The 27,938-nt window shown below is 39.1% G+C and overlaps 2 protein-coding genes across 3 annotated transcripts in view; one reads left to right on the top strand and one right to left on the bottom strand.

Moving 5' to 3' along the window:
- Positions 1–27,938, top strand: part of LOC308426474 (ATP synthase membrane subunit K, mitochondrial-like) — a 316,992-nt gene that overhangs the window by 157,769 nt on the left and 131,285 nt on the right. The gene's annotated exons all lie outside the window — the stretch shown is intronic.
- Positions 1,126–27,867, bottom strand: NSRP1 (nuclear speckle splicing regulatory protein 1). Of its 2 annotated transcripts, none has more exons than XM_080922232.1 (7): positions 27,835–27,867; positions 26,575–26,665; positions 10,558–10,614; positions 6,358–6,486; positions 5,418–5,625; positions 4,540–4,648; positions 1,126–3,286 (listed from the first exon to the last, which is right to left on the bottom strand). In XM_080922232.1, the coding sequence occupies exons 1-7, from the start codon at positions 27,852–27,854 to the stop codon at positions 2,251–2,253; spliced, it is 1,650 nt and encodes a 549-aa protein (XP_080778358.1). In that variant the 5' UTR covers positions 27,855–27,867; the 3' UTR covers positions 1,126–2,250. The 2 variants fall into 2 exon arrangements, with proteins under 2 accessions (XP_080778358.1, XP_080778357.1); XM_080922231.1 differs by lacking the exon at positions 27,835–27,867 and adding an exon at positions 27,029–27,115.

Consider the following 27,938-nt stretch of genomic DNA (forward strand, 5'->3'; position numbering starts at 1 on the left):
AGGAGGCAGAATGCTATTGTTTCGCCATGCTAAGGTTAGTTTAAAGACCTAAGTGGAATATAAAAACATAAATATATGTGTCAGATCAGGAGCCATCTGGGATCTGATGTCCTCTTCTGGCTTCCAATATTACACCTATTTTGCTCATGGCAAAAATATTTACAGAAACTCAACAGATTTCACATCCTGGCAATGGTTCTATTTGTTTTTGCAGTAATAACTTTACTGGTGTTTAAATGTATTCTGGTTCATGTACATGAAACTGAGACAGGACAACAGAGAAAAGGCTGTCTTTACCGTGTGGATGCAAAACCTTTAACAAAATTACAGGAAGGCTTTTGTAAGTAGGACTTCTAGTACAATCATTGTATCTATGGTAAACCTTAGAATGAAATAGCTGACAGAAAAAACCTGCTTCTGAGGGAAAGATCTATGCATCCTAAGCAATCAGTCTTTTCCTATCCAATCTGTTTTGTGGAAGCTTTTGCACTTCTGGGAGAAGAAAAATGAGTTTATCTGATCTCTTTGATACCATCTCTTTCCCTCTTTAGACTATCTGCACAACATAATCAAATTAACTTTTCCCAGAATATGGGATAATCCTAAGGAGCAGTGCTCTCTGCTGAGTCTGAGCTCACTCTTGCTCCAAGTCTCATTGTCCCACACCCATGCTGCTTCCCCTGTGTACTGAGTGCTTTCCAGGGGCTATCCAGGGTCTGTAAGAACATAAATTTCCCCAACTCAAGCAGGAATCTAGAAATTCGCTTTGTTATGTTTCCTTTTTGGATCTAAGGATATAATAAATATTAAGCTTTTTATATACAATATATAAAAGACTTTTGATATACAATAGCTTTTATCTACTTCAACATAGGAAAGCAAGCTTATCTTTCTAAAATGAAAAACTCTCCATGGTAAAGTATTGTCAGATAAATTATCTTTTTGTGATGGGGAAAACTTGCCATGAACAACTTTCTTATTAGTAATCCTTTCTTTACCCATGAATAAATTATAGGATGTCAAAGTTCCAATGACTTAGTTCAGAAACTATTTTTATTTGAACATAGTTTTAACAGTCTCCTTGTTGGAATATATAAAACATTTTTTTTTTTCATTCTCAGCTGACAGACTTAGTTACACATCAATATAGTAATCTGCAAAATACAAACTTAAAAAAAAGTGATGTCTTTTAAACGACCGAGAACTGAACATGAATGAAATCACTGCTTTTCTTCAATCTTAGACATCAACTCCAAGACCCTGTGCACGTCAGGCAAGAACTCTACTACTGAGCTTTGTCCCTATCCTGGGAATTGCTTTTACAGTTAAGTAAAAGGTGAATTAAATACAGTAGCATATTACTATCTTTATTTTTATTTAAGCTAAGTATGCTGTGGATCAAAAAGTTTAGACAACATGCATGATCTATCTCTGTTACATTTTAACACAAATTTCAGAACATGTACAATTTTCTGTTTCTAAAATGTATATATTTTAACTCAATAGATAATATTTACAAAATAGTTTCTGCAACAACAGACTGGGCCTAGGGTCGGTCACTGCCTACAGTTCTAGCATTCAAGAGGCTGAGACAGGAGGATCACTTGAGCACAGGATTTCTAGAATGGCTTGGGCAACAAGAGTACTACAACAACAAATCACCCCAAGGTGAATGAAGAACATAATAAAAACACACACACAACACCCCTCAGAGCCAGAGAAATGGCTGGATGGTTCAGACCACTGGGTTTTCATACAGAGGACCCCAGGTTTAAATCCTAGCACCTACATGGCAGTTCACAAACATCTATGACTTCAATTTCAGGGGATCCAATGCTTTCTTCTGGCCTTCTCTGTGGGTACCAGGCAGCCACTTGGTAACTTATATGTAGGCAAACACCCACTCAGGTAATAAATAGTTAACACAAAAACAAAAAACTCATAAGCAACATTTTAACAAGCTATTTTTAATGTATAAACATAACATGAAGCCAATTTTTGTCACAAAGAACTTTTAAGATTTAACACCTTATGATTCTTACATACAATCAAGAGTGCTATAGATTAGGAAATCCTTCACAATTCTTGGCAAGTACCAAAGCTCAAAGAACTGACTTCTGACTTAACAAATTTTAAATACACTTTAAAAAATACTCTCTAGTGGCTGTTCTTACAGTCATATGCTTTCTCAAATCAAGTTCAAGGGTCACATTGCTCTGTGCTTCCAAGGACACCAGATCTGGGTAGTCCTTAGTCATCTTCTTTCTCAATGTAAGTCTTTGCGTTTATCCGTGCCATCTGCCTGGCCAAATACCTGTCTCTGGCTGACAGCACGGTTTCCTCATTGCTCCGCTTTGCAAACTTGCTCACGGCCTCAGGGGGCCTCTCGTGCTCACTGCCCGTCTCAGGTCTTTCCTCTGCCAGTCTGTGTTTTGTTGCTAGTGAAGTTTCAGAACGAGAGGGTTTCCCTTGTTCCCCTTTGTCCTTTTCCATGTTTCTCCCTTTGCTGGATCTTTCTTGGTCAAGAAAGTCGTCCTTTGGTCTAGACCTTGGGCTGCTTTCCCTTCTGTCTCGATGTCTTTCTGAAGACTGCCCACTTCCTTCTGGCCTCTCCCTCTCTCTGTACTTACCACTATCCTCACATCTTTCCCTCCTTGCTCTCGTGTGCTCTTCTTTTTCTTTGCTTTTCTTTTCTCTCTCACTGTATCTGTCATGATCATTTCGTTGTCTGTCTCTCTCTTGATCCCTTGAGGAGTATTTCTCCCTCTTCCACTCTCTGTCCTGCCTTTCTCCCTGTTCTCGTCCCTTCAGTTTATCTTCCTGTTCATGCCTCTTCCAGTAGTGATCTTTATGACTGGCCTCTCTGTGCCTATGAGAACTCTTTTCTTCCCGGTGGCTGCGGTCCTTGTGACAGCTCTCGTGGTCTCTGGACTGCCTGTCGTGGTGCTGACCTCCTCTTTGCTCATGTCCTCTTGACTGGGAACCTCGGGAGTGGTGCTTGTTACTGAGCCCCCTTTCCTCACTAGATGATCGTGAGTGGGCGTGATTCTTGTGATGCCTGGAATATTTTATGGAGGTGCTGGTGTCTTCTTCCCCTCTGGACTTTACTTTTTGTTCTTCCCTTTCACCATCCTCACTGCTCTTATCATCAAAATCACTGTCAGCATCTGGGTTTTCCTCTGCTTCCTCTATACCACTTTGCAGGATGCAGTTCTGCTGTGATGGTCCGTTCTCTGAATCTGTTTCATCAGGGTAACCCCTGAGCTTCTCTTCTTTTATTACAGTCCTAAAATAGATTAGAAAGGCAACGTCACCCTGATATAGTACCTTGGTACCCATCACAACAAAACAGAAATCTGTGAATCTTCCTGGCTGCTACCATCAGTAAGTCTAAAATTATTTTATCAACTATGCTTTTCAGCTGTGTAATTAACTCACTGATAACACTCACAGATGACTGCTTTTTCTCAGTGCAGGTGGACTGGATGCAGGTGAGCACACCAGTTACGTGTTCTAAGATATCCTATACTCTCTGCAAAGTTTCCCCTTTACATCCCACTACACTGTACACACATGGCATAATTATCTTACTGTTCCTATAATATCTTAAAATTTTATCTAAAGGTCTTCTAATTTTTTGCTTTTCCAGATCAGAGATGGGTAGCAGAAGTGCCTATCTACAGACATGGTAGTATCTACTAATATCTACATCTGAGCAGTTATTAGCCAAAATTGGTAGCATAGTATGTGAAATGTAGAACTAAGATTAAAGTGTTAGGTTTTATCTACCTTTAAGGTATCTAAATACCAATATGTTATTACTGCTGATATTAGACAGGGCAGCTTTAGTCTCTAATTTGTGAATTTGACCTATATGGAAACTGGGTTCAATCATGAAAATAGGCCACTTTCATATTATATGCTATCATATAAAATTATATGCTATATGACTAAATTCTTTACAAATTTCTCCTTACTTCTTACAGTAGCTGTTCTCAAGCACCAGGGCCTTAAAATATTTAGTTTAAAAAAGTTTAGTTTTGTTTCTTTTTCTTTTTTTTAAAGATTTACTTTATGTATATGAACACACTGCAGCTGTCTTCAGACGTGCCAGAAGAAGGCACTGGATCCCATTACAAATGGTTGTGAGCCACCAAGTGGTTGCTGGGAAAAGAACTCAGGACCTCTGAAAGAGCAGTCAGTGCTCTTAATTGATGAACCACCTCTCCTGCCCCATTTTGTTTCTTCTTTAAGGCCATACATAAGATCCATAAAACATTTAAATATTCAGAAATTTTATACACTTAAATGTTTTGATGTAAACTAATAATTTTTTTTTGTGAACTGTAGAAAAACCATTTTGAACAAAATCTCAGGTTTTTATGTGAAGAAACTTAAAACTCCACTCATTTCATCCAATTACTAACAATACAACACACAACACAGTACCCCCCTGTTTCAAGAGTTTAAAATGACTCCCAAGTCATGTACCCTCAGACTGTCAAGGTATCATTTTTTTCTAAATATTCCACTTCTTACCTGGCTTCACGAAAGCTGGATTTAGGAACTGCCTCCTCACCAACTGCTTGATTTAATAGATGCCGATAAAATCCACTGAGATCTTTCTGCTTGGTCACATCTAAACGTGCTGAGAAGGAAAGCAAAGGCAAATTGAGACTACAGATTCAGCGAAGCGCAACACAGCTTTATCTCACATATGCGGCCCATGTAACATACAAAGATGGACAAACATTCTCTGGACCAGGAAGTGGGGATATGTATTTTTTATTGTATGGACACTCTGTGGGAGCTGGCTCTCTTGCTATCAGGTAGATCCCAGGGATTGAACTCAAGTTGTCAGGTTTGGTGATGAGCTCCTTCACCTACTGAGCCATCGCTCTGGCCCAGATACAACCTGACAGTTCTAGTTTTCTTTCACTTGAAGTTGAATAGCATTTGACAATTAAATTACAATTAAATTACAGCATAGTCTGATCTTGAGAAACTGACCACAAGAACACTAAATTCAATGGCTAAAATATTTCTTAGTTCTGATTATTAATCAGATTCTTTTTCTAACTGTCCAGTTAATGTTTTACATTTTCTCATCCCAGAATACATAATTAGAATTTAAAGTTTACATAGGTTCCTGGCAAATGTAATGTTGTTATGCCTCTGTATTTGGAATTTCTAAGACAATGGCTTATAATGATCATAGTTTAGTAAGATAAGAACTAAATAAAAGGCCTAATAGAAATAACGGTTACTTAAGGGTTCATCTGTATCTGTGTCACATCCTGACACACACAGGGTATCCTGAAGTCACACATACACTATGGTCACAACAATGTAACAGTGTAACTGGCAGGAGACTGCGTGTGGCTCAGGCAGCGGTCTGGGCTCTCCCTCCCTGTTACCTTCCAGGGCAGCTGCCTTCTTTTCTCTTTCTTCCTCTTCAGCTCTCTCTTCAAGTTTTTTTTTATAAGCAGATGTCACAAATGCCTCTTTATCATCAAATTCTCCCTTTTCCATCTCTCGTTCTCTCTGTATTTTCTTTTCCATTCTCTTTTCCTGTTCCTTTTTCCTGATCTCGACTGCTTTTAATAAGTTGTGAATATATTTGGGCTTGAGAAAAATAAAATTATTTAGGAAAGAGGAAAGAAAAGACACCCATTAGTATAGAAATGTTTAACGTAAAAAGATCTGTCTTTTCAAAACTCAGAATAAATTTGCTAGCAAAATTACTACTGAAGTGGCCGCTACTAAAACTCTCAGTGCAGCAGAGAGAATGACGGCCGGTGTACACTTGTGGTCCCAGAATTAAGATAACGCACGGCACAGTCCAAGACCCTCTTTAGTTTACTGTCTACCCAAGGTGGCACTCATCTTCTGACCCTCCTGCCTCAGTTTCCCAATGGCATATGCTATAGAAAAAGGTATTTTTGGAAACAGGCTCTCACTCACCATATAGCCCTGGCTGGTCTTCAACTTATACCCACCTGCCTCTGTCTCTTGAGTACTGGAATTTAAAGTGCATGCTACTATGCCCGACTATTTAATATTCTTAATTCAACAAAGGAATGGATCAGAAAACAAATTAAGAGCAGTATAAATCTAATATACTGAATTGCTAAAGAAAATTTTTTTAAAAATTACTTACAAAGGTTTCAAAGTTTTTTAAAAAATCAAAAATACTAGATAATTCACTTGACCACTGTTAGGGTCTAGATTCTAAAAAGTCAAATCAATAGTTTAGAACCAAGAACTCACCATAATAACTAAAATTTTTACTGAGGTCACTTTCAAAACAATAAAGGAAAAAAAAAAACAGGTCAAGATCAAATTAGAGCTACTAACCTTTCGATCTTTCCCCAAAAGCAGCTTGGGGTTACTTTCTTCCTTTTTCTTCTGCATTTCATCATAAATGCTGTCATATTCATATACAGTGGAGTCTTCTGCAAGAGCTTTCTGAATCTCCAGTTTGGTCTTTAAAAAAAGGCCAATGTTTAAAAAATATGAGTCAGTCAACATTAAAAGTCTTTTTGAGAAAGGTTGAGAGACTAGAAATCAATCTTAAAAACTGTACCACCACATTTCAAAGCAGGAAAAACGAGTGCAAACTCTACAGTAAACCACCTGGGTGTGAGCCCCGGCTTCCCTTACTCTGAGCAGGTTTGCTGCAATCTTTGTGTGCTTTAACTTCCCTCTCTCTCTAAGCTGTGACAACTTAATACCCAAGACATCTACAGTCAGTCTGGCAGGGGGCAAGTGCTCAATGGAAATCAACGATGACACCGTCACTTACAATTATCCACATCAGAAGTTTAAGAAGCCAACGGCATGAGTGAGCAGCACGGAGCCCTGGCTTAAGTTTTATGTCACATTTAATAAATGAGGTTTCCTAATGCCTTGTTTAGTTTTCAAATGTATGATCACAGAAGACAGATATAAAGTCCCTAACAGGAAAAGAGAAAGAATGCAAACACAGAATTAAGTGGGAGCCATATTACCACTTTTTACACTACTGATCACAGGAAGTCCTCTGCTTTTCTTATGTTTCTATTTTGTTCCTCCTATGGCATATCAAAATCTTATCTTGAGGCTAGAAAGATGGCCCAGGAGTCTTGCAGGGGATCTGGGTTCGAGTCCCAGTATATGGCACATGTTGGCTCATAGCCATACATAACCAATTCTAGATCTGATGCTTTTTTCTGGCTTCTGAGGACAAAGGGCACATGACTCACATACATGCATACATACATGTAGGCAAAACACTTATATATTTATAAAAATAAATAACTTACTTAGCGTTTCAGAGTTAGTTCAACCCTATCTTGAAGCCATTTCTGAGAAATTTAACTTCTAACACCGTGTTTCTTTTGATCTGATACAACACCGTAGTTTTCAACTCTTCTTTATAGATTTATTTTATTTCATTTTTTATGTTTTGCCTGCATGTATGTCTGTTTGTGCGACACACAGTGCCCAAGGATGCCAGAAGAAGGAGGGCAGTCCGGATACAGGAGTTGTTACATATGGTTGTGAGCCTCCATGTGGATGCTGGAACCAAATCTTGGTCTTCTGTTAGAGCAGCCAGTGCTTTGAACTGCCAACCTATCTCTCCAGCCCCACTCAGAGTATGTTTAACGTTTCTACCTTTTTACTGCTCGACAAATCATAATCTTTTGCTTCTGAAATACAGAGCTGTAACACATTTACTTTTTTTTAATTGCTATACAGCAATTTTTATAGACAGCAATGTTTATTATAGATGCCAAGAATAGTCTTTTCTTTTAAAAGATTTATTTATTTTATGTACACTGTAGTTGTCTTCAGACACACAAGAGGGCATCAGATTCCATTACAGATGGTTGTGAGCCAACATGTGGTTGCTGGGACTTGAACTCAGGATCTCAGGAAGAGCAGTCAGTACTTTTAACTGCTGAGCCACCTTTCCAGCCCAAGAGTGGTTCTAAAAAAAGGGTGATATAATCATTCAAAACAATCAACCTGGTATCCTCAGATTTCTTAGCAGTACTAAGAACTGAACCCAGAGTCACTATCACTGAACTACAGTGCCAGTCTGTCCTAGATTTCTACACTAAACTCTCAGAATCTAGAATAATGCATATATAAATGAATAAACTGTATTTGGAATATTGTTTTTATACTAAGAATCACATATTCTGAATTCTCAATATTCAGAAAATGAAAGATAGTGAATTGCTATTCCTTCCACAGGCTAGCTGAGAGAATCTAAAGAGGAGAAATATTATCTAGTCATCACCAAAACCAACTGAAAGTGGCAGTGCATAATCACAGCACTTGGGAGGTGGAGTCAGGAGGATTAGGAGTTCAAGAACAGGGTTAGCTAAGTAGTGGGCTCCAGACCAGCCAGGGCTACATAATGACGCCCTGTCTCAAAAAACAGAACCAAATCATAGAAGTGCTTGGGGTAAATAAACAGCTTTAAAGAGTTATATCAGACATGGCAATCAACTACATACAGAACAGATTCATGCATTCATCTAAAACACTTGTGATTCCTGAAAATAGCTACAATATTGTAACATTGGGAAGCATTCTTGTAGGATTTGCAATTAAAATTTCACTGTATCTAATTCTAAGAATTTAAACTTTTAAGAGTTGGCACAACTCTTTCATGTAAACTCTTACATGTAAATATAACACCAACAAAAACCTCTGAAAAGAAGCTAGTAAGATGGTAAGATAACACCTAGCCTGACAACCTGAACTCACAAGACAGGAGAGAACATACCCCTGGAAACTAGCCTCTGACCCCACACATGCCACATCACACTCCTGACCCACAATTTAAAAATTAATGCAATAATCTTTTAAACTAAGGGAAAATAGCCTGAAGAAAGTAGTATAAAGCAATGTATGGTGGGATTCACCTATCATCTCAGCACTTTCGATGCTGAGTCAGGTTGATAGGCAAGAGCTTATTTCTAAATAACATGCGTACACACACACACACACACACACACACACACACACACACGCACACACATCATAGGGCAGGAGAAACGGCTCAGCAGGCAAAAGTGTTTAATCCCTAGAACTCATGACAAAACAATAAACAAAGAACAAAACAAAAACCTACGTGGCATCATAAACCCGTAATCCAGCACTGCTGGAGCAGGATGGGAGGCAGAGACAGGAGAACAGGCCAGAAGTTAAGTAGCACAGCTGCAGAAACAAGAAACAAAGACTGGAAAGACACCCAACATGGTGGACAAGGAGAACCAGCTCCTGACCTCATATGTGCAATGCCTAGCCACCTCCAATTCCCTGACATCTTTAAAGTAGAAATGAACAAAGTGTATATATTACTAGCTCATTCTTTTTGTCTAAAGATGTATTCACTTATTATATATAAGTATACTGTAGCTGTCTTACAGATGGTTGTGAGCCACCATGTGATGGCTGGGACTTGAACTCAGGACCTCTGGAAGAGCAGTCAGTGCTCTTAACCACTGAGCCATCTCTCCAGTCCCCTAGCTCATTCTTTAAGTGCTAGCAATTTTGGCATTATTAGACATTTTTTTTTCTAGATAATTACACTAAATGGTATATTTAATCATTACAAACATACTTTTCCAGTGAAAGAGGTGAAAATGTCAACATTTTCAAAAGGGAAGGGGAGGAAAAGACTATTAAAAAACCATCCATTTCCTAGTTCATATTTTCCTTACAATTTGGAAAATGCAATCACACCTCCTGGTAAGAGCTAGTTTGGGAGCAGCAGGAAGCAGAGGCAGTCAGAGCAGCAAAGTGGCAGAGGGTGGGCATGGAGAAGGGTGCTCTAGAGCAGCTCTCTCAACTGTGTTCACTGTGCCATGCTCAGGACAGTGAAAGCTGAGACTCACTATTATAAAATCAGGAATCAGCAAGAAGCACTGCTAAGTTTTCAGATAATGGATGTATGGGGGAAAGTGCTAAAAATCACTGGGGTGCTCATAACAGAATCACTGTTAAAAATGACCCGACGGGGGCTGGAGAGATGGCTCAGTGGTTAAGAGCAATGACTGCTCTTCCAGAGAACCTGAGTTTAATTTCCAGCAACCACATAATGGCTCACAACCATCTATAATGGTATCTGATTCTGGTGTGTCTCATATACATGAAATATACATGAATCTTTAAAAAAAATTTCCTGACCACTCACTCATTTCTTGGCAGATGAATTCTAAGTAACTGAAATGATTTTGGCTGTGGATAGACATTTTTCTTCTGACAAGTGAGCTCCAAGCAACATTTAATAAAAAATACAAATTCTAACAATTTAAACAACCTATTGTCACATTACTGAGTCAGCTGAACACAAAGCTGGCTTAATCTACATCCTACAATAAAAACATAATTATATTTCCCTTTGAAATTTATAAAGAAAGTCTGTAATCTATATAAATTGAGAAACAGTTTACACAATTCAAGAAATACAATGATTTTATTATATACATTTATTCTGTTATATCTCAGTATTAGATACCAAACATTTGGTTGAATGCATTTTTTTCTTCCACCTCTTACCTGTTTCATGGCCTGCTTCTTAGCAGCTTCCCTCTGAAGGCTTTCGCTCACAGAAGTCTGTAAGACAGAAAAATGGTATTGTTTATATAATTTAAATTCCTTTTCCAGTATTCTGGTTGGAAATGGTTCCTGACTTTAAAATGGAAAGGTAATACTAATTAGTTTAACATCAGGGTCTTTCCCCTAAATGTTAGGAGACAAATTAATTTCCACTATAATGCATCAGAACAGACTCTAAGACAAAAAAAAAAAAAAAAAAAACAAACAAACAAAAAAAAAAACCTGGTTATCTCTACACTGTACAGCTGAAATGAATAAAACAGAGCAACGAACTAAAGACATTTTTTTTCAAATGGTTTACAGGCATATGAAAAATGCCTAGTATTACAAAGAGTAAAAAAGTGCAAACTGAAGCTACAAAATAGAAGATACCACTTTAATGCAGTTCTAACAGCTACTATAAAAAAGACAAGCCTGCAAGGATGTGGGAACAGAGCCTTTACAAGCAGTCATTTAGGGAACAGCGAGGAGGCTGAGTCAATCAGAAATGGAACTACAATGAAACCAGTTATCCTACGGGTACCTGTGCAAAGAGAAAGATTAAATATAAACATTTGACCCACCGTAAAAGTGAAAAAACAAAACCCATACTTAAAAAATATATTTTCTGCCAAAAATCTTAAAGAAAAAAGTCTACAAAACCTGAACGTTAGCAAATGTTTTAGTTTACCAACCTTAGATTAACTCCTAAGTAAGTAGGCTTCTGTCTGCCTATCTTAGTTTCAGATAAGAAAAATCAGATTTGTTCTATTTAGCACATAATTCTAAGGGTTAAAGATAAAAGATGTCATCAGGTATGGACACGGAGAACTCACAACTCAGAAGAAACTCCAATTTGATTTTCTTAGGTTATGCATTAGATATTCTACAAGAATAAAACTGTTTCAAACAATACAATATTTGCTACACTGAACTGTGGTGAAATCGGGAAGACTTTTTAGCCACTGTTTATCTGAGCTGCCTCCTGGGCTGTGATGACCAGCAAGAGGCAGTTTTGCAAAAGCTGCTGGTGTGATCTCAACAGGAGGCTGTGCAGCACTGAGAAACTTACGGATATGGGGCCATTACTTACACTGACTTTTTTTTCCAGTCATAATCTTTAGCTGAACCAAAGTTTTGCACTTGCATTTGTATAGAAATTAACCTGTTGGCCTGTGCCTAATAAAATTCCAGGGTGGGGGTTGTAGCAAAACTTATTTCCTTCTTTCTGAAATAAAAGTTTGCCTACCCATGTCCAAAATAGTTCCCAGCTAAATAAAACAGTTCAAGAACCAATGCTTCTTTCCAAGTGGCTCACAGCTGCGATCTATTGTGTTGCGCACTCAAGAGATGAGAACTAGCTCTTCTTTTTTAAAACTTAGCAACAGACAATTTACCATTCAATTGTCCTATAACTCAGTAATCTCTGTCATGGGCTTAATTTACTTATGTTTATACTCATTATCAGTGCAAAACCTGTTTAGAAGTTGTGAGGAGTATGTAAGACTTTTTCCTGTAAACTCAGACTTAAGACAAAGCCAATTGTTCTTGTCTGTGAAATACCTACAGAGAAGTTTGGCTTAGTATCTTGTCAGGACTTAAAGTTATTATGTTTAGGCTTTTGAGTGCATGAGGAAGTTACGGACACAAATTTATTTTTATTAGATACTATATGTTAGAAGTGGAGAATTAAGATTTAACTTAATTTTTAAAATGGCTTTATTGTTTTAACACTTTTAAACCATCAGTTGAGGGTCTTGTGTAAGACAGCACACTAGGTCTACTGCCAGTAAATAGAATCCTAGTACAATACCTCTGCTCAAATAGATCATGAAAGTAAGGTGTGTGTGTGTGAGAGAGAGAAAAACTTCCACAAAGTAGAATTTCAGAAACTATCTAGGCGTTGTGGCATATACCTTTAATTCTAGTACCAGTATTGGAAATGCACAGGCAAGCAGATCAGTGTGTTCCAGACCAGTATGAACTCACATAGTGAGTCCCAGGCCAGACAGAACTATATAGGAAACCCTGTCTTTAAAAAAAAAAAAAAGTTTCTCTTTCCAGACTATATTAGGAGTGCTTTGATAGGACTAAGGCCATTTCTCACTGAGCAACCAAGAATAGAAGATAGAAGACAGCTAGTTCCCTGGCTTTCTCTGAGAGGAATTCTGTATGAGCTCCTATGCCGTGCACAGCTGCGCCTTTTGTTCACTCTGTAGTATATATACTGACTTTGACCTATTTCTGCTACATACTCTGGATTCTATTTTTGGTTACCTGCTTTCTGTCCTTAGAATCAGTCTTACACTGCAGTATTTTTCATTCTAGACATAGTTTAATTTATTTACAATGTTTAGACTCAACTGCGTAGCCCAGATCTGCTCTCTAATGTACTGAAATTTGCCTTTGATTGTAGATTACACTTCTATCAACCTATCAACTCGACTTTACATGTTCTAGCTCTGACTTGTGTTTCTGAATGCCTTCTTTAATCCTATCCTTCTGAAGAATTGAGGCTTCCCTGCATTTTTCTAAGTACTGGTTCATTAGCTTTATCACTGGTCCAACCTGTCCTTCACTTGAATAATGATAACCACAACTCACCTTATGCTAAAACATTCGTCATGTAATTTTTTTTATCCACTTTAGTGTGTTTCCCCATCTTAATTTTTATTTTTGGATCAATGTTCACTGTGGAGCCCAGACTGGCCTCAAATTCTTATTATTCCATTAGTCTCCCCTCAATCTCCTAAGAGCTGAAATTACAGGCATGTACTGCCAACCATGCCTAGCACAGTCTGGCACATTAAAAATAAATAAATGGGGCAAGGGAAATGACTCAATTGTTCAGGAGTCAGTACTGGAGTTCAGATGTGGCGGCCCAGGCTCAGAAGGCGGAGGTAAGGGTCCCCAGAGGGAAGTAGCTGAATGAGTAAGGTATAAAAGGCAACCAGGATGATTTCTAACAGTTACCTCTGACCTCTATACGAACACTCACACATGCACAACCATACCATGTATGCCCTACAACCAAGCAAATTAACATGCCATACATATAAATAAAAAAATGGACAAAGAAAAAACAAACAAACCTATACAGTTGGCTCACATAATCACAAGGACAGGACTGCAAGTCTTTCTTATGAGGCTGCCTTGTACAGCTAGCTGGACTGCTCTGACATAGGGATGACTATTATAAGACAAAGTACTCTCCAAATATTACTGAAACTCATTCACCAAGGCACCAGCTATAACAGTGCTTAAAAGGATGTTCTTATAAGAAAGGAACAAGTTTGGAGAAGAAATCAATAAAGAATAAGTCAACAAAATACAAAAATGAACAAATCAAAAACTGAAAAGATTAGATTAGTTAGTCAGGGTTTCTATTCCTGCACAAACATCATGACCAAGAAGCAAGCTGGGGAGGAAAGGGTTTATTCAGTTTACACTTTCACATTACTATTCGTTACTAAAGGAAGTCAGGACTGGAACTCAAGCAGGTCAGGAAGCAGGAGCTGATGCAGAGGCCATGGAGGGATGCTGCTTACTAGATTGCTCCCCTGACTTGCTCAGCCTGCTTTCTTACAGAACTCAGTACTACCAGTCCAGGGATGGCACCACCCATAATGGGCTGGGCCCTCCCCCATTGATCACAAATTGAGAAAATGCCTTACAGCTGGATCTCATGGAGGCATCTCCTCAACTGGGGCTCCTTTCTCCGTGATAACTCCAGTTGTGTCAAGTGGACACAAAACCAGCCAGTCCAGCATGGTAAGGTTCTGGGTAAGATCGATCAGAAAAACTTAGAAGATACAAATGACAATAGATGAAAGTGTTAAAAGCACTATCGTGAATTACTAATAGTTTTGTTAACAAATATGAAAGTCTATGAAGTATAAATTAAAATCTCATATAAGCTAATAACCAAAAATAATTTAAAAATCATCCTTTTTTCTATAGCCCTAAACCCTCACAGTTTTACAGATTTTTATTAAATTTTCAAGGACCAAACAATCCCCATTTTGTGTGTGTACAAACGCACAAGTGTATACACACCTGTACGGGAATGTATAGAGGCCAGACACTGATTTCTGATGCTCTCCTCTGTTGGCATCTGGCCTCCATCAGTCTCCACCTCAGTTTTTGAGATGGGTCCCTCTGAAGCTGGTACTCACTGATTAGCAAGCTCCAGAAACCTGCTGGTGGTCCATGCCCCAGCTCGGGCTATAGGCTTGTGCTTCCATGAGGGTCCTGGCATCTGAACTTGTGTTCTCAGGCTTGAAGCTCACACTTTATTGACTGAGCCATGTCCCAGACCTCTCTACTTTTCTTACATTTATTTCTTATGTGTATAGATGTTTGTCTGAATAAAGGTGTACCAAGTATGTGCCTGGTGCCCTGATCTCCTGAAAATAAAATTATAGACAGTTATGAGCCACCATGTGGACGCTGGGATCTGAACCCTAGTCCTTTGAAGAACAGCCGGTGAGTGCTTTGCACCACCAAGCCTCTTTCCAGCCCAGACCTATTTCTTGTTTTTTATAAACTGTTATATATATAATAGAAAGCAAGGGGCAGGGGCACACCTAGCTTTTATCTGAGACTAAATTTATTTTTCTAAAAGTGGGAATAAGAATAGATAACCACTCTGCATTTTCTTATAGTCTATATTTACCTATTTGCCATCGTTTCACCCCAAGATCAATAGCACCAATTATATTTTCTTACTTTTCTATATATCTGATATTCTAGGGCGAACGCTCCTCTCAGGACTAGCTAATTCTTACAGTAAAGGACTGCCCAGGAGCATGTCTTTCATGTCAACTATCAAATCAGAACCCAAACTCTAAACCACCTCCTCCAGCAGGTTCTTGAATTCCAAGAAACAATAACTAGCTATGGCCAGATAGGTCATAGGGCCCAGAGCCCACACTGTTTAAAGACTCAGGACCACTGTTTGACAGTGGTGGCACACAACTTTAATCCCAGCAGTGGAAGGCAGAGAGTAGGTGACTCTGTGACTTCGAGGCCAGACTGTCCTACCTGTTCTTCCAGAACAGCAAAGGCTACATAGTAAACCCTGCCTCAAACAAAAAGAGAGATTCTGAACCACACTTTCTCCTCCCTCTTTCTATCTCTAGATCAAAACTCGTGTTTCAACCAATGTAAGAGGGAGAAAAAAAAATTACTGGTTTCAGGGTCAGACTGGACCACCTAAAGCAGTAGTTTTAAATGGTCACATATTTATATCATGATTTATAATAGAGGCAAAATTACATTTGTAAAGTAGCAATGAAAATAATTTTATGATTGGGATCACTGCAACATGGGCAACTGTATTAAAGGGTCACAGCATTAGGAAGGTTGAAAACCAATGATGTAAGGAGACTTGGTCTAAAAAAAAAAACACCCAACCTAGCCCTGGTACTTCTACATGTAGCTCAAATGGAGTGGTATGCCCCGTCCCCAGTAATATAATTAATACTAATCAGTCAATATCAGTGACCTCCATAAATTAAAACCCACAGGTATATTTGGAGACTACAAACCTCATGTGCATGTGTGCGCATATATGTATCTGTATTAAGTTTATTCATATATTAAGCATAATCTATCTGGGGGCAAGAGAGATGGCTCAGCATTGTTAAGAGTGCAGCCACTAGAACTTACATTAGGAAACTCAAAACCACCTGCAGCTCCGGCGCCAGGGGATAAAGCACCTGCAGTCATGTGCATATACTCCCAGATAGCCACATTATTTAATTAAAAATTAATTAAAAATATGTCTTACTCAAGCAGAAATGAGTGGTTTGATATTTGAATATGCAATAAGATTACATGAACAGAAGAAAAAGAGCACCATTCTTATTTCAATAGGTTTCACAAATGCACTTGGTATATATTTGATTGATAAAGATGTGTGTAGATAGTGAGATACCTCAATGGGCCACCAAGCTTGGCAATCTGAGTTTGATCCCTGGGACCACACAGGGTAGAAGAACTGACTCCTTAAAGCTTCTCTGACCACCCTATTCATGGCATTGCATGTACTCACAAACATAAAACAAAATACATCAATAACAAATTAATAAAAGGGGTGGAGAAATGGCTCAGCAATTAAGGGTACTTGTGGCTCTTCCATAAGACCTGGGTTTGGTTCCTAGTATTCACATAGTGATTCACAACCATCTTCAACTCCAATTCTAAAAGTGTCTGATACTCTCTTCTGACAGGCACCAGGCACATAATACACTTATACAAACATTCATATACATAAAATAAAAATCTTTTTAAAAGTTTTGCCAAATACATAAAATAAAAATACAATCGTTTAAAAAAAAGTTTTTCTGGAGAGGTGGCTAAACAGTTAACAGCACTGGCTGCTCTCCTAGAGGATCTAGCTTCAATTCCCAGCATCCACGAGGTAGCTTAAAATGGTCTCTAACTGCAGTCCTAGGGGAATCTAACACCATTTCTGGCTTCTGCAGGAATTGCATGCACATACATACATGCTAGCAGAACATTCATATACATATAAAAACAGTAAAATGTAAATTTTAAAAAATCTTTAATTTAAAATATTATATACCAAAAAGACAAAATAAATGTCAAACTTAATGAGAAAACATTAGAAGCTCCTATACCTGGATATATACCCCAAAGAAACTCTTACACATGTAATACTCAAACATGTACATTTTTTTAAAAAAGCATCACTGTGACAGCAGGACACTCAAAGCAATAAGTTTTTACTCTCAGCTGGGTAAAATAGTCAATGTGTATGTTGAAACTAGATACAATCTTAACTGAATATAATTCAAACACTCTCACACACCCCAAGGGTGTTTGGGATATGGCTAAGTGGAAGATTTGCCTAACATGCATGAGGCCCTGGATTCAACCTCCAATAAAACAAATAAAATACAATTTAAGAACTATGTATTTAAAAATAATATATTACCTATCAATCACAGTGTGGTATCATTCGAGGAATACAAGAGAGGATAAGAGGGACGGAACAAAGAGGTAACTCAGGACAAGAGTTGTGTGCAGACCAAAGATTTCGGCGTGCCTGGAAATGGCAGCTGTTAGTAACAACTCAGAACAGAAGTCAGCCGTGTGTAACAGCTCTTGTGTTTGTTGAAGAAACCAGACAGTCATTTCTACATAGGCACGTGCTGGTGAAGGATGCAGGTCTGAAATTCACCTTACTTGCTTTGTGTGATAATTTCTCTGAGATAAAAAGCCACAGCAAAAAGTATGAGCAGCATAAAGGGCACGTATGAGGTCAATTCTGAATTTCTCATAATGAAAATGGCATAGTTTTGTAACACACAATGTAAGATCCCGAGTACAGGATTTCCTATATCTCATGTTACAGCAACCAAAATTGGTGATAGAAAACAAGTTAATAAAAACGTATATTAGAATGGTATCTATTCCAACTTTAACTTATCAATAAAAAAATTCTGTATGTTTTTCAGTTAGAAACACAAACCCATTTCAAGAGCAACACTAAAAACCATGCTGGCAACAGTGAGCACATCAGGAGACCCAAAGGTCTCATTACCCTTCCTATGCAAGGCCAATTTTAATGAAATATACTTGGCAGTGTATTTCTCTTTTTAAAGACAAGCAATAGTTTGAACCCCCTAGATAATGGCAATGACCAAGTCAGGTGTGCAGTATGCTCTGGACAGACTTTATTAGAGTTCTGTTATAAACACACAGTCTCTTGACACTAAAGATGTAGTTCTTGCAGATAAGGCTGGGAGGCAGGAAATGAATCTCCTCCCAAATGCTGCTTCTTATCTTTAAAGTAACCTCAAATTATTACTAAACTAATAAAGTAATTTTGTTTCAGAAAGTGATCTGATCTATTTTATTTTGAGCTCTTGATAAGTTGAAAAGTGAGATGTGGGATTATTACTTTTTGTCAGACAATAAACACTGAAACATGTCATAAAAATAAAGGAAAAGCTTTTTAAAAATGAGTCTTATGGTAAAGCTGAAATAAGCAATATCAAAGCCTGTCAGTATAGTATATAAAGATGTATACAATTTTGGACAAATAAAATGAACTAATTTTGTTATTTAATTGCAATTGGAGGTAAAAATTTTATTGGCTTCTAATTAAACATTGTCAGTTACATAGGATAAGCAAGAAAGATGTAATAAGCCCAATAAAACAGTAGTAATTCCAAAAAGTAACTATGAATATCGGTCCCTTATTTGTGAAAATTTTCTAACATAATGCCTCCAAGCTAACAATACAGCCCAAACTGGAAATTAAAATTACATTAAAAGGCCACAAAAAAAAAAAAAAAAAAAGCCAGGCTACTAAATATTACCATCAAACACCAAGTGGGACGGAGCCAGCCAGGAAACTTGCTGTCACTAGTGATTAGTGCTGGTAATGGCTGTAACAGAGGTCTCACTGTATAGTAACAGATGCAACTTACTGCACTTCTACCACAACAAGGCACTTAAGATGAACTATTTTTATCTTTAAAATAAACTTTAATAGATGGTGTCACAGGGTCAGGCTTTCTTGTTTTGTTTCGAGATACAGTCCAGGCTGGCCTCTAACCCAGACTCCCCCACCTTGGCCTTGGAGGTGCTGGAGTTACAGCTGTGCAGCACAGTGGAGATGAGACAGAAATGAAATAAAGTTCAAACTTTGCTACAAACCACAAATTAACATACACCACAGCTTCATCTTCCTCCTAATCCCTTGAAAGGACACAGGAAATCTACATCATTCTTGATAATAAGAGTTACCCTCTGTTCCTGAAACTCAAAGACAGAGGGCAAGGAATCAAACTACCCACAGAGACTGTGCAAGAAAAGGTGGGAATACTCCAACCTTTGGCTGGTATTTTGAAGCAAGAAACATGACTAACAGAAGACAGATTAACTGGGCTTCACATTAAAAGCAGCAAGGTAGATGTCCCTTTTTTGGGAAAGGCAAATATTTTATTTCTGCCCTTGGTTGGAAATAATACAGAAACACAAACTGATTAAATGATTATCTATCTTAAGTGACACAGGAGGGACTGAAATTTTGTCTGGTCTGCCCCAGCACAAGTGGCTAACTCCATAGTAGAATGCTTGCCTAAAATCTGTCTGATATGAATTTGACAAGGACTGAATAGGATGAAGGTAAGACACACTTTAAGGGGGAAAACAAACAATAGTCTTCAAGTGCAAGAAGTTCAAACCTCTAAAATAAAAAGTTTACCAAATGCTGGGCCTAGACACACCTTAGGGAGTGGTTCTCAACCTGTGGGTCATGACCCTTTAGGGGTTAAAGGACCCTTTCACAGGGGCCATCTAAGACCATCAGGAAACACAGAAATTTACATTATGATTCACAATAGTAACAAAATTAAAGTAGCTTTACAGGATATAATTTCTCCCCAAGACCTTCCTTTTTCTATTCCTTATATTACCGGAGACACACAGACATTTTGTCTATATGAACAGGTATATCATATTAGAAATCAAAACTACCAAGGTGACAAGATTACTCAGTGGGTAAAGATGCATAACTGTCAAGTCTGAGAGTTCAATTCCCAGAATCCAGGTAAAGAGAGCCCAACACCTGAAGGTTGTCCTCTGACCTCCTCATGAGCACCATAGCAAACATGCATACATCAAGTAAAACGTAAAAATTTTAAAATGTACTTTAAATTAAAACTAACAAGGGATGAGTATGGTTGTATATAATTATAATCCCTGCACACAGAAGAAAGAGGCAGGAGGATTGTGTATTCCTGAAGATGCTGTCGGAAGGGAGGGTGTTCAACCCCTCAGAAAGTCTAGTATTTAAAAGAAAGAAGCCAGCTGTGATGACAAAGAACCCATGAGGTGGAGACAAGAGAATCATCCTTGGTCACATAGTAAGTGCAAGGTGACCCAGACTATTCATGAAATTCTGTTACAAAAACCAAAATGAGTGGGGACTGGACAGATGGCTTAATAATGGTTAAGAGCATCCAGAGGATACAGGTTCAATTTCCAGCATCTATAGTAGCTTAAAACTCTAAATAAATCTAATTTCAGAGGATCAGTTCCTTCTTCTGGTCTCATTAGGGAATTAGGCATGCAAACAGTACATAGACAGACATGCACATAAAATACAGTAATTTTTAAAATTAATAATAGATGTATATTTTATGTTATATTTTGCAATTTTAAAGCAGTTGCACATATATAACAAGATCAAGTGGGGTATATGTTGGTATTTGAAAGAGTAGTCTCACTTCAGGAAAAACTTATCAATATAATCTACAACAGTAACAGAGGCTGGAAAAAAAGAGAAACAGAAAAAAAAATTAATCTAACACCTGATACAACTTTAAGGGGGTAGGTTTTACAATGATAAAACCAAGAGGCAAGCACTCCTCCACCATCAAGACTCAGGAAATAATGTTCCTAAGAACACTTGAATGAGTAACTTTTAGAAGGTGGAATAAACAATATACTAACCATACCTGGCATGTTGGTAAATGCCTATTCCTAGCTACCTAAGAGGATAGGGTGGGAGAATCATTAAAGGCCAGGAGTTTGAGACCAGTCTGGACAATAAAAGGAAAACCTGAGAATTTATTTCAAAACAATCAAGAAAGCACGCTAAAAGGGACAGTCCTGAAAGTCCCAAAGTAAGCCAAACATGGAGTTCAGAGTTGTAATTCTAGTTATTTGGAAAGTGGAAGCAGGAAGGTCACAAGTTCAGTGTTAGCCAACATGACATGCACCCTGTCAGAAAATAAAAACAAAGTTCCAATACACTCCAAGGGATCTTGAAGGCCATATAAGTATACAGCACCAGTAAGTGCCCAGAGGATTCTAAGCTTTTGTAAGTGCCCTTGAAGCTATACAGGAGCTACTGTAAACGGCAGGTCTGATGGAAAGTGAACTAATCCACTCTGTCATAAAGTCTGGGACACTGAACTAGTTCCAAATGTTTAAGATAAATCAGTAGATGTCACCTAAGATAACAGACTTCAGCAGCAACACAAAGAGCATAAACATTGCAGAATTCATTCAAAAGAGTTACTATACCACACAGTTAAGGGATGCGCTTTGAACTTCTGATCCTTCTACCTCCACTTTCTCTAGTGCTGCAGTTACTAGAATTAAATGTGGCCAAGTACTCAGGAGGCCGATGCAGGAAGATCAAGTTCAAAGTCTGCCTTGGATACATAATGAGACCCTATCTCAAAAAAGAAAAGAATGGGCAGGAAGAGGAGAAAGAAAAAAGGGAAAAGGAAAGAGACACAGAGAAACATGAAGACCAGGAAAGAGTCAACAAGTAATAGGCTATTGGCCAGATCTAGCCCGCCTGTTTATATAAATAAAATTGTATTAGTGCATTGAGGAGATGCCTCAGTGGTTAAAATTAAAGCCTGCTCTGCAATCATGAGGACAAGAGTTCAAATCTCAACATTCACATAACAAACTGGGCCATCTCTACAAACTCCATAAGCGTAGCCCTTAGGAATGTGGATACAGATGGTTGGGTATTGCTGACTTCTAGCCCAGCTGAAAAAGACCAAGCCCCATGTTCAGAAACCCTGACTCAAAAGAAATGGAGAGCTAGTGACAGAAGAGGGCACCAGACACCCTCTTCTGGTCACCATCCACATGGAGGATTGTGCACTGGGTAAAAATCAAAGAGCATTTAATGAAAGATGGCTATAGTGTGGAGATGTTGAGATGTGTGCAGAAACTTACATTATATATATAAAACCATAGCTGTAAGAACTAATGCACAACAGTGTGCTTGGCAGGGAAGAGGAGTTAGGTACAATGCTAACAGACACTTGAAGGCCAAAGCATTAAACATAATTAGACTCAAGAACTAAGGAGTAATACTATGATTGGAACCATGCTTTGAGAAGATCAGACTGACACTGGTTTTTAAAATGAATCCAAGAAGAAAGCAATAAGGAAAGCTATTAAAATAATCTAAAAGACGAGCATAAAACAGTAGTCACAGGATTGGAGAGAGGATACATTGGGAAGATTGCAATCAACACAATGCAATGATCAGAAACCACTCAGACGACCGGACAGAACATCAGATATGCATTCTCACGTAGGACTAGAACTTTTCACTGCCTCTACTATCTTCTCTTCTCTGAACAAACCAGTAAATAATCCTAATTCCAATAGTTTCAAGAAGCTATGCAAGTACAAGTATGAGACCATTTTTCTATGCAAAGTTAATCATGGGGTTAGAAGACTTCAACTCCTTTCAAACATGGAAGCATCACTCTAACTCCAGTGCTCCCACAGCAAGGTGGGAGACGGAAACAGAATTCCTTGGAGCTAGAGAACCAGCTAGTGTGGTATATGTATGTGAACAACAAAGAACTTGCCTCAAATAAAGGTCAAACAAGGACCCACAGCTCACTTGTCCTCTGACCTCCAGAGCTACTTTGGGACAAGATGCACACACGCATGCAAGCACAAGTGTGCATGTGAAGCAGGCGCTCGAGTGCACATGTGCACATACACACACACACACACACACACACACACACACACAGAGAGAGAGAGAGAGAGAGAGAGAGAGAGAAACACTCAAAACTAACCCTGGATATAAGCCCTTCATCAAAACACAATTCATGTGCTAGTGCCCCCTCTGCTGGACCACTGGAGATAATAAAGTATGATAGAAAATTTGGAATCTTTAATTGTTTCTGACGAGCTGTCAAGTAAACAAAACAAAGCTACAGAGCAAGAGCTCTTCCGGGGAGGGAATCCAGAAAGTCTGTTTGTACATACTCTCTAAAGCACTCTGAATTTTACATCTGTTTAAACTGGCTATAAAAAAAAAGAGGTTTTGGCATTATTTAGATGTCACAAATATTTAAGTAAGTAATCTACTTAAGAAATGTACTTCTCAGCACAAGGATAAGCTGGGATGAATCAGACAAATGTTTTTCCAGGCAAGTAGACTATGAGAGGGGCAGCTTTGCACCCTGTTCATTAAGAATTAAACCAGATTTCCCTTGCCTTGGCTGGTGGGGAAAGTCCAGCAATGGAAGACCAAGGTTCAGAGGAGTCGAGGGCTATTTCTTCCTGTCTTCCTCCCTATCTAAAACTCAATCTCCATACTGGCTGAAGAATCTTCTAGAATCTGGTTAATCCTAGTTCCCTTCTCAAGCCCATTGTACGCCTTCATTTCTTGATGCTTGGGTCTTCCTACTGCGACTCTCTGGCTACCCCATTTCCTATTTGGCTTCTCAAGTCTTCCTCCACTTACACGACTACAGTCCCCTCATGGAAGGAAGGAAGTGAAAGGTTGCCAGAGTTTGGGGAACAACTACAATGGGCACCATTTTCTTGCTGGATGATAAAACTACTATAAAATTAGATAGTAATAATTGTATAATTCCTTAAAAACCAGTGAACCACATAATGTAAAAGGGTGAGACTGTTGGGATTCTGTAAACCCCACCCCTCAGTTACCTAGCAACAGCCAGGTATACTCCACCCCTCAGTAACCTGGTAATAGCCAGGTAGGTTCCACCCCAGTGACCTGACACTATAAAAGGGGCTGCTTGCCCCCTCCTCTCTCTCTCTCTCTCTCGTTCTCTTGCTCTCTCCACCTCCTCCTCACCCCCTTCTCTTCCCCCATTTCTCTCCACGTGCTCATGACCGGCCTCTACTTCTCTATTCCTCTCTTCTCTCTCTGCCTCTACTACCTTCTTAACTCTTCCATGACTCGAATAAACTCTATTCTGTACTACACCAGTGTATGGCTAGTCCCTCCAGGGGAAGGGATTCCCAACATGGATCCCCTAGAGCCATCCCCCTCATCTCTAGGCCTCGCCACACCTCCATGGGCCATATCTCACCCCTCCCCCCACCCCCGACCCCACTCTCTTCATCTTTTTCATAACGAGATGGGCTGTGTCTACCAAACCTGATGATCCAGAATCCACACGTGGTAATTGTCACCATGTCTGACTACCTGAGTTTGATCCCTGGGAGAAAAAAATCAACTGCCCCAAAAGTTGTCCCATGAGTGGCACACATGTGCCATGGCAAGAGTGTGTCCACTCACATATACATACAAAAAAATCTGCAAAGGAAAAGGAACTTCAAAAATTCTATGAAAAAGATGTGGTGGTGACACATGTCTTTAACCTCAACACTTGGGAGGCAGAGACAGGTGGATATCTAAGTCAAGGCCAGCCTGGTCTACAGAATGAGTTCCAGGACAGTAAACTACACAGAGAAATCCTGTCTTGAAAAACCAAAACAAACAAACAAATAAATAAATCTATAAATAATTCTAAAAATGCTTCAACATCTCCAATGTACTGAAAACTTCACATGTTGTATGTCAACGGTCTTCTCTACACCCCGTGATAACCATAGCTACCTAAGACAGACACTCTTAGAGGAGCTGCCTCAGCAGGTGAAGGTGCCTGCCATACCTGACAACCTGCAACACTCTGGGATCCTGCCTAGTACGGGGAGAGAACTGACTCTGAGTTGTCCTCCGAATTCCATGTGTGTGGCAGATTCGTGCACACATGTGCCCACATACAAAATAAATGAACATAAAGTAAATCTTAACACCACCTCATTCCTTCCCATGTATCTGCCTATTTCTACTGAGAGTCTATCTATTCTTCTCTCCAGAGTTATCTTCTCAAGATAAGGAAAGGTAAAACTGGGATGGCATCAATAAGTAAACTATAAACACAGTACTCAAAAACTACTTATGTATGTAAAGTTGACATTTCATATAATCAGTGCAAGGTATTCCACAATCTGGCCCCAGCCTATTAAAACCTCACTGTAACATTTCTTTGCTCTAAGCATTCTCTTATCTAAACTTATCATTGCACAAAAACCGTCTTGTGCTTTATGTTCTACGTTCTTTGTTCTCTCTCATCTAAAATGATCTCCACCTTTTTTTACTCAAATCTAAACTGTCTAAATGCCTATTCCTGCCTGGCATTTCTTCAGAAAAATGAATGGTTTTGTCCTTTCTGACTCACTAACATTTTAAAGCTCTATTATCAAAATGAAGCAAGAAGGAAGAAGGGAAAATGTAGGCTTATAGTAGACCTGTGCTCGAATGTTATTATTACATCTATTACGTGTATGTACCTGTGTGCAGCCACACAGGGGCCACACACACAAGTGGAGGTCAGGACAAAATGAGAGTCATTTCTCTCCCTACACCCAGGCTTGGCAGTGGGTGATTTACAGACTGAGCTATCTAGCTGTCTCCTGTGTTCAAATCATGACTTTGACATTTACTCATTACCTGCAAGGTCTAGTAATGGATTTTTTTCCTAACCTGTGTGAATTCCAACTTTATCAGTAAGATGAAAAAACAAACAAACATATATCACAGGGTAATTGTGAAGATCAAGTAGAGTAGGCACACAAAAATCCTCAGTAATTTTTCTTTCCAAATTTCAGTCTGCCTCAGTGTTTTCATGCATCTCTTACCAATGAACCCTAAAGTGGGTGAAAGCAACATTCTGCAGATGGCCTTCAGTTTACAACAGAATTAGATCCTAAAGCCTCCATAGGTATCATAAGCAGAAAATACATTTAATACTGCTACGTACTGAAATACAGGCCTTTAATCCCAGCACTCAGGACGCAGATGTGGGAGGCGGGCCTTTAGGTTCAAAGTCGGTTAGGTCTACACATTAAGTTCCAGGTCAGCTAGGGCACTGGTATTTAGGTATCTATAGAGTATACCAAACTATCTTAAAAAAAAAAAAAAAAAAAAAAAAAAAAAAAAAAAAAACTAAGTTTATAGGGGGTCATCTTTAGTCACACAGAGAATAGCAGTTGAGTGCTCTTTAAAACAGTTCTCCTGAAGGGTCTGAAAAGATACTCCAAAACCACTATACTGACAAAGGTGAAGACAAATTCACAAGCAGTCTTTAAAATATTCTACTAATGCAGGAGTTAAAACATAGGTTCCCTTACCTCATCATCATCAGAATCATTTCCAAACACTGATGGTTTCTGCAAAACTCGGTGCAATGGCTGTGTTTTCTTTGGCAAAATAAGCCCATACCTGCATTTTTTTTTTTTTTTTTTGAAATAGAAATCACATCATTATTTTTAAATGTTAAAACCATAACATATCCACTACTTCTTCCTGATGATTTTCCAAAAAACATATCATACAACCTATGAACACATAATGGGCTTACTGCTTTGCAAGGATCTCAAAATTCTACTGTCATGATTTTATAGTTGTTATTATTTTTTGTCTACCTGGGCCAAACTCACACTTTTTTACTAAAGAAGACTACAGCAATGTTTTAGTGTAGTGACAGTAATCCTAAGCAGGCTAGTGCCATGCTCTTTGCGAATTTGCTAAAAAACGGAAATGTTCTAAACTGTCTTCTGACTTTTCCCACTTCTGTGTACTCACACAGTTCCTAAGATCTTGACAGAATTAACCAAGAAACACAAGTAGAGATCCGGGCAAGTTCCCATTCGCTTATTTGGCTGAACTGCTTTTGTCTGTGAGCAAGTCACCATGGGGAAAGTTTCCGTCACCGTCCACTCAACTCATTTACTTTTTCTTAACGTCTCTGAGAACCATCACTAGATTTAACTCATTTCAGTTCTCGAGATTTTGGCTTTAAAATGCTGAGGCCACAGGACCTGGCATCGCAAGGTTTACACGCCCAAGAATAAACTTCCAGGCAGGTAAACGATATTTGTCTTTCACAGCAGCGTACACCCGTCTCTCCTATACGCCTACCCTGTTCTGTAGCTTCTCAGCACCATACTCCTAACACCAGAAGGGAGGGCGGGAAGCAGGCCTTGCTAGAGCTTCTGCCAGGGAGAACAAGGCCCTCTAAGGAAACCAGGAGTTTCTCTTCTCGGTGCCCCTGAGCGCATCCAACCGGGAGAAACTCAAGCGCAGGGTAGGAAGCAAGACTGAGGGGCCTCAGACCGAGCTTTTGGAAAATAGAAAAGTCTCGCTCTCTGCCCCTCAGCCTAACTTCCTTTATTTCCTCACAAGTTTCTCAAACTTCGGGCTTGCATCCTGGAAAAATGTACGGGACGGGGATGGGGAATCAAAGTGGCTCGGCCTTCCTCGCCTTCTCTCGCCTCTAACCCTGGCGGGGATGGCCCTGCACTTCCGGCGACCTCGGACGCCTCAGCCTAAAGACTCAGTCTCCCTGGCTTCTTACTCCCCAGCCTGACCCTAACTCCCACATCACTCACTGCCTGCCCGGAATCGCCATCTTGTTCCCGTCTCCACCGGATGTGGTCGGCGCGGACGTGACACTGACGCCGACGTGCACACACACTTCCGGTCCCGGAACTCG

The sequence above is a fragment of the Micromys minutus genome (assembly GCF_963924665.1).
Source record: "Micromys minutus genome assembly, chromosome: 10".
Taxonomy (NCBI): Eukaryota; Metazoa; Chordata; class Mammalia; order Rodentia; family Muridae; genus Micromys; species Micromys minutus.

What these genes read in the sequence shown, in the direction of transcription:
- NSRP1 (XM_080922231.1), bottom strand. Translation starts at nt 27,093, where the DNA reads ATGGGAACTTGCCCGGATCTCTACTTGTGTTTCTTGGTTAATTCTGTC. An exon ending in ATGATTCTGATGATGATGAG is followed by an intron (nt 10,615 to 26,574) that starts GTAAGGGAACCT and finishes TCTGTCTTACAG; the next exon opens with ACTTCTGTGAGCGAAAGCCT. An exon ending in AGAAGCAGGCCATGAAACAG is followed by an intron (nt 6,487 to 10,557) that starts GTAAGAGGTGGA and finishes CTTTTTTTAAAG; the next exon opens with ACCAAACTGGAGATTCAGAA.